The following is a 13306-nucleotide window of genomic DNA, read 5'->3' as shown; positions in this document are numbered from 1 at the left end:
AAGCTATAGCTAGCTAACATTATAGATTATACTATCAACTAAGGTATCGGAAAGAATACGTTCAATTCAATGACGCGAGCCTTTGGCTCAAATACACAAATTGCTTTTAACAAATGCCTCTAAAGTTTGAAAAAAATTTCAAAAATGATATCGTAAGTAGGTATATATACATTGCATGATATCAAGTATCGTATGTAGGTATATCGTATATATACATAAGATCAAACACGATCATGCAAAGTTGTATCAAATTTGCATTATATAATTAAAGTATTAAAGAACCAACTTTTGAATATATGAATATAAATTTTTAGAAAAATAGAGGACCAACTTTGATTTAGAAAAATTGGCTCCAAGCTTGAAGTGATTAAGTTTTCTCCCTATTTAAAGAAGTGTCAGGTGGCTTCTTTTTCCAAACTAAAAAAGCAGAGAAAAAAGCGTTAGAACTCAAAAAGAAAAGGAAATAAAAGAAAGTAAAAGAAGGAAGAGGTCCTTTTTTTTTAATTTTTTTTTTTTTATTATTATTATTTTTTTTTTTTTTTCTCTTTCCCTTCTCTTTCGGTCAGATTTGTCTTCTTCCTGCTTCTTTTTTTCTTTTTTTTTTTTTGCCCTTTGATTTATTTTGTGATTAATTGTGGGGATAAAATAGACATAGTTTAACTTTTTTCACTATTTATATAATCACTTTGACTTTAATTAGTTTTTTTTACTAACGTATTATTTAAAAAAATTATCATGTAAAATTTTGTTAAATATTTATAAAGTTTCATAATATAATTTTTTTTCATATATAATTTTACTACTCCCTGTGTTCACTTTAAATTGTTATGTTATGAATTTTACGATCTCTAATGAAAATCTTTGATCAAGAATATACAATAAAATATGAGTAAAAATTCTAAAGAAAAAGATACATATTTTATTTGAAAATATATTTCAAGTTGAATCTAACAATATCCCACAATGTGGTATGATATTGGATATAACAGTGAGTTTTTATACTCCGTAATCATAAAATTTTAACAACGCGTCTTAAGGGCGGCTGGCTACACCAATTGACCGCTTGTAAAATAACAAATTAAATTCTATAATACTGACCGAGCTGATTAACCCCTGTAATACTGATTGAGTAACCCCTATAACACTGACGAAATAAACTCCATAACCCTAACGAAATAACCCCAAGAATGGCTTGCCACACCGTGTGGCCAACTGTATACTTCCTCCGTTGAATGTTAATTGCAACAATTACTATATTTGGATGCTAAGTATTAATTGCAACAAAAAAAATTCCTTATTTAGTAAGTTTTTTATACCAAAATGACTAACATACCCTCACTTAAAAATTATTAACACATAATTACAAATCATATATCATAACCCTAATCTAACTTAATTATCTCATCCCATCAAAAATCAAATTCATCTCCATTATCTTCCTCTCTCCTTCTTCATCTCTCATTTCCCCAATTATATTTCTCTCTCCTCCTTCAACTTATTCTCATCAATTGAAGAAGAAGACCACCTTTTAGTTTTTCAATTTCAAATCTGGGTTTTGGGGGTTGCGCGGGTGATTCGTGGGTGGTGGTTTGGTACGTGGTTCGTGGGTGGTGGTTTTGTGGGTTTGTGGGTGGTTCGTGGGTTAGGTGGGTGGGTCGTGGGTGGTTGGTCGTGGATTTGGGTTCGCGTGGGTGAGCTAGGTGAGTCGGGGGTTTTGGTTTCTTGGTGGTGATGAGTTCGTTGTTCGTGGTGGTGGGTTTGTGGTTCGTGGTTCTGGGTTCTGGATTTAAAGGGTGGGTATTTCTAGGTGGCGTGGGTGGTGGTGCTGGGTCATTCTGTTTAACTTTGGTGGTTTTTTTTTTTGTTGGATTAATATTATGTACATGCCATTACTTTTCATTAAACATGGTTAAGAAATTTTACCTTGGGTTCTGCGCACACCCCCTTTGTTGCAATTAACGTTTAACGGAGGAAGTATAAGAATTTGGGAAATTTTAAAGTTGGCAATACAAGTCGAAATGTAAAGAATATTTTCTCCGTGTTTAAATAAATGAACGATTTGACTTTCACGGGGTTTAGGAAGGTTAATTAAATTTATTAAAATAATAGGTAGTGGGGTATAAGTTTGAGGAGAGGGAAGAAAGTAAGGGATTTTGTAGGGACCATTAGTTAGTAGAATATTATTAAAAAAAATAAAGAGGATATTATTTAAAAAAATCGAGAGAAATTATTAAAAAAAAAAGTTTCATTTATTTAAACACGGCTGAAAAAGGAAAACGTTTCATATATTTAAACACGGAGGGGGTAATAAGGAACGAATAGATCGGAGTAATATTTGATCATACATATGTGCGTTGACAAGTATATTAAATTTGATTGTGTCAGCTATTCAGAAACGGGGAGGTGTAATATGCTCCTTTCGTCTTTTTTTTTGCTGTACTCACTCTATTTTAGGCAATCTTTTAATTTGTACTACTCATTTTTGCTTTATTCCAATTTGGTTACCTTTTTATCATTTACCATTTTAGCCCCATAATAAGTATGGATTACATTATTTCATATTGTCTTTAATTTTACTATATATATTCACCGTTTGTCTTACTTAGCAAAGCTTGGTTTAGTAGTAAGGTTTGCATCTCCCAACCTGGAGGTTGTGAAATCAAATCCCATTAAAGACACTTTGGGATAGGGATTCTCTTACCCTTCCCCCAACTCCCAAAGTGTCTAGCTCGCTAACCCAAGCCGAGAGGACATGTGGTAGGTTTCGGCCCGCTAGGGCCCTTCTCCTTACCAACTAAATACTCCTCCCGTTTCGTATTAATCTCAACACTTTCCTTTACATCCGTTTCATATTAATTGCAACACTTCTATATTTGAAAGGGCTCACCATTATTTTATAATTTCTCTCTCCCACTAACCCCACTTTTACAAATATTTTATCATTTTTCTTTCCAACCAACCCCACTTATACTACCTTTTTTATAATTTTTCCCTCCTACCCACAATACTTTATATTATAAAAAAATCCTCTTTTGGACCCTAACCTATAAATTTTCTTAAACTTTGTGAACACCCTAGTGTTGCGATTAATACGAAATAGAGGAAGTAAAATAAAATAAAAACACCTGTTGTCTTACAAAAATCCACCTTTATTTCATTCTATATCTTTCATTGTCATATTTTATTTTACATCCACTCAAAATTTTATCATCCTACTTTAATTAAAATGCGTATTCATAATAATAGAATAGAACATAAAAGAACGAAAGGAGTACATTGAAGCTAAATAAATTAAACCAAATAGATCGAGTTTTATGATCACTCATGTAGTCATGTATGTACTATTAGGGCTGTCAAACGGATCGTGTTGGGTTCGTATTCGTGTTAATATTAACGGGCTGATAAACTTTTGATCCAAACCTAACCCATTTATTAAATGGGTTGAAAACCCGGCCTTGACCCAAACTTAACTCGCTTATCAAACGGGTTATCCGGGTAACTTTTTACCCACTTACTTTATTAATTTATACAAGACATTATATAGTTTAACACTTAATAAACTAATTAATATTCATATTTAAAATTAAAAGTTTTTACTAAAATATTTATATTAAATGGGTTGAAAACCCGGCCTTGACCTAAAATTTTGCCGTTAAAAGTTTTTACTAAAATATTTATACTACCAAATTATGTAGTTAGGAGGCTTAGCAAGATTGGCATAAAAAAATTCAATTATTTTGACTACTCCAATAGACAAGTTAACCATGTCAGATTCAGGTTAATGGGTTGATGTTCAACCCATTAATATAATCGGGTTATGCGTGGCGGTTTCAGGTTGAAAATTTCAACCCATACCTAACGTGTTTAATTTCATGTCAGGTTCGTGTCGACCCAATTACTTAAACGGGTCGAGAATTCTTAACCCAAACCAGTTTATTTCATGTCAAATTTATATCAAGTTATCGAATTGTGTAAGCTTTTGATAACCCGACGTATGGTTATAATATGACGCGTATATATAAAGGGACAACCTAAAAAAAATTAAGGGAAAGTTAAAACTTAAAAAGGAATTAAAGAAGCAAAAAAATAATACTGTATAATAATGAGTTGATTCTTTTAGGAGCAAAACAATGACAGTTGAGGAGACCATGGAAGTGCTACCTATGTGGTCGGTGGTACGTCTAAATCAAACATCTTTTGTTGATAGTGCTCCATCATGTGGAACAACCCCTACTCTTCTTTTTATTTACTTTTTTGCCTTTTGCCTTTTAGGCCAATTTTTTATTTTCATTAATCTTTGTTTACTTAAATCTTAAGAGAGAATTCATTATGAATGGCCTATAATGGCTTAAGATTTAACAATTTAATGGCTTAAGATTATTAATGGCATATGATTTTAATGTTAGTTTTTTTCATTATTATTTATTAAAAGTGGATAAGCGGATAATGTTTCGATAAGTTATTATTGAGATTACGAAATTTTGATGCATAATTTTATTTTAATTTTGTGAATTGTTTCCATGCATGAGAGTATATTTGAGTGACTAATAATGTACATGTGAATGGACATACAGAGTAATTTGTTAAGAGTCATGTATAGCATATTTGAGTGACTAATGGAAATATGGAATATTGTTACATCCTACGTAGATACACAATAGTATACACATTTCACGTCAAAGGTAATGTCTATGTTCCCTTCTTAATTTAAGACAAAAATTTACATTTAATGATAGAAATGTATAGAGATATATGTATGTAGCAAATTCATGATTCATAAAAAAGTATTGGGTGAATCTGTTTCACCGTAATTCCACCCCACCCAACCAATAATACATAAAATTTAAAAAATTGATATTTTCAACAACTTATACTCCGTATTAAATTTTCAAAAACTTGTACCTAAATTCAAAAGTCGAGGTGTTAAAAAACTTTTATCAAATGTCTAATAACTTATTTCTATCTCAATGTGAGTTCAGATTTACACAATTTTTTCTCTTTTAATGATTAGAGATCTAATACTCAACGACAATGATGTTAATTTCTTATTTAATGCCTTGATATTTATTTCATACTGATAATTTAGCTGCCACATAACGAGCCTTAAAAAGTCCGCGCTAAACATACAATTCGTGAAAATATTTGTTTAGCAATTCCAAACACATTAATTGACAATTCATCAACTTTGCATGCATGTGTATATATATGTATCATTTTCACTTATTGTTTTTTTGGCGACCAATTATATGGTCTTTTCCCAATTATTGATAATGTACAATGATCAAACACAATTTTAAACTGCTAAGAAAAATAAAAACATTGATAAACCACATATTATATATCAGCCACGCATAGATTAACGGAGCCACTAGTTTAAACTTTAAACACACTTAAGGGTTTTTTTTTTTTTTTTTTTTTTTTTGTTCATATTCTTAAAAACTCACAAAAAAAAATAATAAATAAAAATATTGGTCATATTATGCTAATCTAATCGTGTTGAAGATTTATATAATGTCCATTATACAAGTGCACAATTAGATTATAATATATTTTAATTTGCCCCTTTCTAATTTGAATGGGTCGTCATCACTTTGAGGTTGAGGCCGCTAAAAATCCCCATAAAAAAACACTAAGGTACTTGAATAATTATTTCAAGTTTTATAATTACATTAGTGTGTCAATTGGTAAATGAATATTATTCATGTCATTTTTTGGCTTTAATTTTGTAGTTGTTTAAGCACTCTTTGGATAACTTATCTGTTGTATATTTAATCACCATTATAGAAGGAAAAGGAAAAATAACGTAAGGAAAGTTTGTTAGCCAATCATACACCATTTCTAATAATGTAATATTGTAATGCACTAATGCTTAATAGTTTACTCCTAAATGCGTGAGCATTAAGAAATCTTTATTATGTGACCTAATCAAGCATCTACAAGCTAATTAAACAATTCATTGGTCTCTATAATTTAAACTTCATTTACATTTTTTTTTGTGAAATTTGTCATTCTCGCTCTCTTAAACATGCCACATAGTTAAGTTTGTAAGAGAATTATTGTTTTAGTAGGTTTAATTTGTAGCTATATATCACTCATATTAAACCATGTTCAGTTCACCTTAATTATTGTGATCATTCTTTTGAAACAAATGAAAAAGCTAAGCATATGTATGAAATTAAAAATAAAGTGTGGAATAATTGTTGTGATTTTTTTGTAAACATCATTCTTTACTTTCGAACTAATAAACGATATTTAATAGCGCGTTTAAAGCGCGCTATAATAAGATGTGAGATTTGTAAGAATTTTGGATGCAATGTTATTTGATCGAATGATGGGTGAGGTTGAGCCTAATAGGCAATTGGCGAAATATAGAAGACGACCTAATATTTACACGTAATTCATTCCTTTGGAAACACTTACAACACAATCCATTGACATCATATTTATGGAGATTAGATCTAGAAGTTAAACTCATTTTTATCTATAATAGCTTGAATATCGATAAAGGACTAAAAAATTAAAAGGTAGTGTTAGAATTAGAGATGGCAAAAGTTGACACAACACAACACGAATTGGACATACACGAAAAAATCGAGTTAGTATCAAGGGTTTACATCACGTTTATTTAAACATGTTATTAACATGTATGGCATGGCATGATCGTCACATTTAAAAAAATAATTAAATATAGGTTGGATTATTACTGAGATTCTCAACACGAAATTAACATGGTATGACTCAACTGCTTAAGAAATAAAAACCAATAATTTATAGAACTAATGATAAAAATGTTGAACGGGGCTTACGTTATTTAATATACGGAGTAACATGGTAGCACGACACGCGCCTAATACGCAATAAAATAGTTAGTGTTAAATGTTTTCGACACATGTAATTACATGGGTCAATATGACACAACGACATATTTATTAACTAGGTTGGGTATGTGTTGAGATTTTGCAAATCATTTAAAATCAAACACAAACACGACACAACATCAGCTCTAAAATTAGAATACAACATCTTGAATCTGTTAGTTTAATTTGCTCCCGTATAATAATTATATTTCCTAATTTTTTTCAATAATATTTTAACTTTATAAGGTTTTATATCAAAATGTAAAGAGTCCAACACACATACTGAGGAACTCCAATGACATAAAGTAATAAACTACGAGGTGTTGTTTTTTCAAATCTTAAATTTGATTGATAATTTGTACTGTACTCGTATTAGGCAATCTCTACTTTGTATGTAGTCCTAAAACAAAGATTAAAAGAGGCTGCTACATGCCAGGATCATGTGAGCCCCACAATCTTCATTCTAAACTCCTTTTATTTCCAAACTTACGTGTTAACTTTGTTCTCTACTACTACTAATATATGCCTTTTTATTTTATTTATTTTCCTTTTTATTTTTTTTATCCCGAACTTGCAAGGTTCTTGCGAGTTCGGGCCTATATCAATACTTCTATCACCTTACCTCTTTCCCCTTTTCCCTCTCTCTCTACTCAAACTCTCTTACAAAAAATTTCTCTCTCCTCTCTCTTTCATTCTTCTTTGTCAAGTTAATAATAACATTATGAACCACAAAAATCAAACCCTATTCGCGGGTAATAATAATCCCATGAAGCGCAGTCCATCTGAGGCTGCGCTTCATGCCCTAGTCAACAATGATCCAACAAACATCGATATCGATCATCATCACCATAACAACCATCCCATGTTCTATGATCATCACCATCACACCGCGGCTGAATTTGTTGATCCAACGGCCGTAGTTGTTCCTCATCATAATCATCATCATCATAATCTTGCTGATGATTTTGGATTTAAGACTAATAATGTTAATCATCAGGTTTATTTTCTCTCTCTCTAAACATCTCTAACTTTATTATTTTATATGTTGGTTTTCTCTAACGTTTATTTGTTGGAAAAATATGAGATATTTATATTGTAAAAATAAGGATGTAGGGAATATATGGTGGGTTGGCGGAGTACTCAATCATTTGCTACTCTACTACTACTTCTAGTCCCGACTCCCGAGTGCTGTGTACTGTACTTTCTGCTGCATTTCTTACTTGCACGTGCGTTTCACGTGTTTCTTTATTTTTGTTGTTTTTTTTGCCTTTGTGTCGTGTTCCACCTATTATTATTATTATCCCACTTTTTTTTTCTTTTTTTTTTTTTTTTTTTTAACTATTTTTATATTACATGATGTTTTATTGTTATTTTGATTAATATATGAAAAAATTACAACGGTAAAAATTGTAATGATATATATTTTTTTTAATTATAAGGTATTTCAATTATTGAACGTGTATATTTTGGACAGTCTTGTATCATATTATGATATCATCTCGTATGTGGTATGTTATTTGTTTTATTTTATTATTTAAATCATAGGTTATATTTTAGATTTATGTATGTATTAAAAATTAAATTATGGAACTTATTAATAATACGGAGTATTACTTATATGAATTTCATGAAATTTTATCTATCTATGATAGAATTTATGATTAAAATTCTAGTTGAAGTTTATCAAGAACCTTTAATTAAAGAAAACCAAATATATCCACTGTAATTTTGTAGTGAAATATATTGAACTTTTGCAATAAAAAAAAGTTAAAATTATATAGAACTCAAGCAAAATTTACAAATACTTTGAATTTGTATCCATCCATATAAGAGAAATTATTATATTTATGTCTACAAGAATAATTTTTATTTTTATCCATGATATGGCTATACCAAAACAAATTGAACAACAACTAACTATAAATTGAGAGGATTATCTCGATGATGTGGTACTTTTGTTATACTCTTATGAAAGTGTTAATCTTGTAAAATTTTCATATAATGACTTAGATCAACAATCTTCTCAGTATTCAAGTTTAAACTCGAAGAAGATCTTGATCATCAACGAACCTTACTTGTTTAACATTAACGAACATATGTGTATCTATTATCGAGTCTTAATCCCCTCTTTGCATCCCTAAAAAAAATTTTAGGGCCTTAATAAACAACTTCAATGATCACTTGCTAAAAAAATAAAGTAGGTTATATTGTACCAAAACATATTTATTGAGCTTGTCTTTGATAAAGGTGATGTAGATTGGCTTGTGAGCAATAAATATGGTAGAGGACCATGAAAGTGATGAAACACAACTGATATTTCATTAATTCTAATTAAGGAGGTAAATCATGGATTAGTTGCTGGTTTTTTGGCTAATGATAGCCCAAAATCAAGTTCTTAAATAAGTTGTCCAAAGTTAATGACTAGGAAAATAATACTAGTACATAACATATTTTATGATCCATGATAGATACATAAGGGAAATTATTTTGACGTCTTTTTTTTTTTTTTTATTATTTATTGTGTTACTTCAATCGTAGTTTTGTTTTTTGTGCCTCACAATGTGGAGTGTCCAAATCAGTTTTTTTTTTTTTTTTTTTTTTTTTTTTTTAACACGTAACGGGTTTTAGTTTATATAATTATGTACTCGTCATGAGTACAATATTTATTTTCTCATTGTACTTGTATACTTAATTTGTATATCCATTTTACAGAATGAATAATGTTATGAATTTTCTATATATTGCTGAGATTTTCACATCTTACAAATTATCAAAGTATTACATGTTCCTATCTGATGATATCTTTCCATTATTGGTCTCATAATCATATATTGAATAAAATTAGCACAATTATCCCTCAGCACTATTAAATTTAGTAATTGGCATAATTTTGGAATATTACATAAAAACATTGTCACCTATAATTCAAAGAATATAAGTTTTTTTTTTACTCGAAATTAATTGTTGTCAAATACTTTTATATTGCCATGATTAATAATCTGATACAATTTCATCAAATATAACCTCAGTTTTTTTTTTTTTTTTGGGTACCTTCTCCTTTAATCTCATTATCACGCATTTCAATTTGAGTTATGCTAGGAATCTCTATCAAATATTTCCCAACATTTTTGAAATTACATATACTTGTATGTAGTATGGATTATTTTTTTATCTAAAGAACATTCTTTGTCTCTTCCTACCCTTCAAAAGTCTTTATTTTCCAGCTAGGAAGCAAATAAAGACGCTAAAACTTAATGAAGAAGTTTCGAAACTTTCAAAATAAGCTTCGAGTTCATATTATTGGTCATGGCGGATGGTTTTAAAAAGGACGAGAAAATCAAATCAAAACTACTCCCTCCGTCACTTTAACCAATAATAATACAAATTAATCCTAGCTTATAATTGAGCAAGTCTTCTAAGTTCTTCTTATAAAATGGTAATGACTTCACATATTTTGTTCATTACTTTATGCAACTTTTGGATGTAAATTATTGTAAGCTTAGCTATGAAGAAATTGACAAATATTAAAGGAAAAAAAGAAGGGAGATTCTTTAGGTGAAAATGACGTAAAGACTAAAGAGTACTTTAAAGTAGGGTTTCTAAAAAGATACTCCTAGATTACTAAATATGATGAGTTGTGATTCAGATTCCAAACTATTTTAATTGGGCCCCACCCGAAAAATTAAAGGTTCATGCTAATAATTTACGTAGAGAATACTTCCAACTTCTATTTAAAGAGACGTTCTAATGGATTATTATAAGTATGTAATTAGTGGTAAGACCTTTTTGGTTCTTTTCTCTCTCTCTTTCCTTTTTCCTCTCTAAAAAAATAAAAATAATATTGGAATTTCATATTCTAGGAGATATTTTTGTTCCATCAGGTATAATTCTATTTCAAATTGAATTTAATTTTAAAGATCGGATTATTTTTAAAGATCGGATTATTATCAAATACATACAGTAATATGTTCATTTGAAATTAATTAGTTGTTACATTGTACGAATTTTTCATATAGTTAAGAATATTATATTACTTTATAAATGTACCTTTACTTTGTTATAGGTGTGTTGTTTTATCTCTTCTCATCATCACTTATAAAAATACCGGTATTTTAGAAATTAGCCAACTTTTCAAACATCTTGAAGAAGTACATGATACATAGCATAAATGTACGGGTGTTATGCATAGCTGATTGTTACAATATTTTGACATGAAGTCCATGTTATTGATAACATATATACAGTGCATCTTTTCTTATGCCTATTATGCATATATCGTTACATTACTTTGACATGTACTTATATTAATATGAACAAATGAAGCAGGACATTATCAATAGCTTTGCAACTGGAGGAGGATTTGATCAGCAAACAATCTCATGGTATCAGAACTTCACCCCGCAACAACCCTGTCTCTCTGCGACGATTGATTCGCAATCATCCATCTGTGGTATGATCATATACATGAAAATGAATTGAAGATTTTGTATAACATGTTACAATATTGTTGCATGTGGTGTAACAATAATGTGTACTTAATATAATGTAAGATGGATGAACACTACTAATTAATATTCCATTTGATGTGCGCGCAGCTGGAAGTCCAACCTCAATTCTTATTAAGCCGAAAACAGGAGATAATCAAGGAAGTGGTTCCTCAGAAGATGATGAAGAAGAGACAGAGGCCGGTCAATGTGAACAGAGCGGCGATGATGGTGTTGATGTAAAACGCCAACGAAGGTATATAACTAGTCTTTTGCATTAGTACATATGTTTATTAAGGACAATACTTGTACTGGATCGGAGTTTAAGTATGATCTTGAGGTTCATGAGGTATGAATGCTGCCAAATATGTACAGCAAGCGATTTTGGTACATAATTTGATTATATGCTAGTAGAATGACCACATAAAATGTGCAATAACATAATACTGTATATGTTTTCAGGATAAAATAGCAGATTAGCTAATAATGTGTGTAATATATTTCAGGATGGTTTCAAATAGGGAGTCTGCTCGTCGTTCTAGAAGAAGGAAGCAAGCACATCAACAGGAGTTGGAAGTTCAGGTGACATATGCATTCCCATTCTAGTAGCTAATTGAAACCGTCTGATTGAACTTATTGATGTCGGTCCAATAAGGTTTTTAGACAGGATTAATCCTGTTTCGGCATTAATTATCTTTATATCATCTAGTAGTTCATATATATTAATGTTAATCAATCTTTAGTTCTGCTTAATAGACTGACCTTGTGACTGTCTGTACTGTAATTTGCAGTTTTGCACTGATCTTTGAATTAAAATCCAGCTATAATCGCCGTGTGTTTAGTGTAAATGAGAGTTTGGAATTTAACAAATGTTCTGTTCTATACAGGTTGAACAACTTGGTTTAGAGAACACTACGCTCTTCAAGCAGCTGAACGAGGCAGCACAGCAGCTCAGGGAAGCCACCACAAACAACCGAGTGCTTAAGTCAGATGTCGAAGCTCTGAGAGCCAAGGTGAAGAAACATAATTAAGCTCCTTATTAGCATAAAATACTAACTAATCATATTAAGATGTAGAAATTAGTACTGCAAAGTATTATGAATGACATATGATCGAAAATTCAGGTGAAATTAGCTGAGGACAGGGTTACTCGAGGCACTCTGAATCAGCTTCTTCAGAGTACTAATTTGGGATCACCTTCACCTCAAATGGCAGGCAGCACCCAAAACATATCATGTGTCACGAATGTCACCCCAGCAATCATGGTGCAAGGACAAGACTCGTCTTTTGAAGGGGCGTTTTCGTGGCAGAATTCCAATGATCATGTGTTGCATGGAAGTGCTAGTAGTGGCCTAATGAGTGACAGTACAGTTAGCTGTGGCGGTACTAGCTGTGTGACAGGAATTTGGCGCTGAGAGTCGGGGTTTCGAGTGTATTATGTAAGTACTCCTAGATGGTTTTTGTGTTCTAGGAAGGTGATAGAAAGAGGGAAGTATGAAGGGTTGAATAATAATAATAATAATAAGTCTTGTAAGTTATTAAAGCTAGTTGTATGTGTTTGTTACTGCTGCTATTGTTGTACCTTGTAAGTTACCTAGCTATTTTCTGTTATATTGTGTACGAGAGTCAATGTATTAATGGATCACTTGGCTGGTTAACCTGGTTTTATATATCTGAATTAGTCAAAATAAAATGGGAAAAAAAATCAGGGGATCAAAACTTCTAGGCTAAATTATAATCACCTAAAAATGTGTTAATATACACTTTACAGTAATCTGCATTTGAAAATCTGAGAATTGATACTTTCATAATTCATGATAATATGATATGTTGGATACTTATAACTTAAGTTGTCAGCTGTATTATACATTTATACTACCTTACTACATAATAATATGATCATTGAAGATGTATGAGAGGCCAACAGGCATATGTATCAAGAATTTGCACAATTCAAGCAAGTGA

General features: G+C 30.7%; 1 protein-coding gene across 3 annotated transcripts; it reads left to right on the top strand.

Moving 5' to 3' along the window:
• Positions 1-7416: 7416 nt before the first annotated feature.
• Positions 7417-13013, top strand: LOC110710194 (basic leucine zipper 9-like). Of its 3 annotated transcripts, none has more exons than XM_021888462.1 (6): positions 7417-7854; positions 11181-11307; positions 11453-11597; positions 11848-11923; positions 12229-12354; positions 12466-13013. In XM_021888462.1, exons 1-6 carry the CDS (start codon positions 7579-7581, stop codon positions 12754-12756), a joined length of 1041 nt encoding a protein of 346 aa, XP_021744154.1. In that variant the 5' UTR covers positions 7417-7578; the 3' UTR covers positions 12757-13013. The 3 variants fall into 3 exon arrangements, with proteins under 3 accessions (XP_021744154.1, XP_021744155.1, XP_021744156.1); XM_021888463.1 differs by having other exon boundaries at positions 7418-7854; positions 11184-11307; XM_021888464.1 differs by lacking the exon at positions 7417-7854 and adding an exon at positions 10995-11027.
• The last annotated feature ends 293 nt before the right edge of the window (positions 13014-13306 follow it).

Source organism: Chenopodium quinoa, unplaced genomic scaffold (genome assembly GCF_001683475.1).
Source record: "Chenopodium quinoa cultivar QQ74 unplaced genomic scaffold, ASM168347v1, whole genome shotgun sequence".
In the NCBI taxonomy this organism is placed as follows: Eukaryota; Viridiplantae; Streptophyta; class Magnoliopsida; order Caryophyllales; family Amaranthaceae; genus Chenopodium; species Chenopodium quinoa.
This window is presented reverse-complemented; position numbering and strand designations above follow the sequence as displayed.

What these genes read in the sequence shown, in the direction of transcription:
- LOC110710194 (XM_021888462.1), top strand. Translation starts at nt 7,579, where the DNA reads ATGAACCACAAAAATCAAACCCTATTCGCGGGTAATAATAATCCCATG. An exon ending in CTAATAATGTTAATCATCAG is followed by an intron (nt 7,855 to 11,180) that starts GTTTATTTTCTC and finishes GAACAAATGAAG; the next exon opens with CAGGACATTATCAATAGCTT. An exon ending in GATGTAAAACGCCAACGAAG is followed by an intron (nt 11,598 to 11,847) that starts GTATATAACTAG and finishes AATATATTTCAG; the next exon opens with GATGGTTTCAAATAGGGAGT.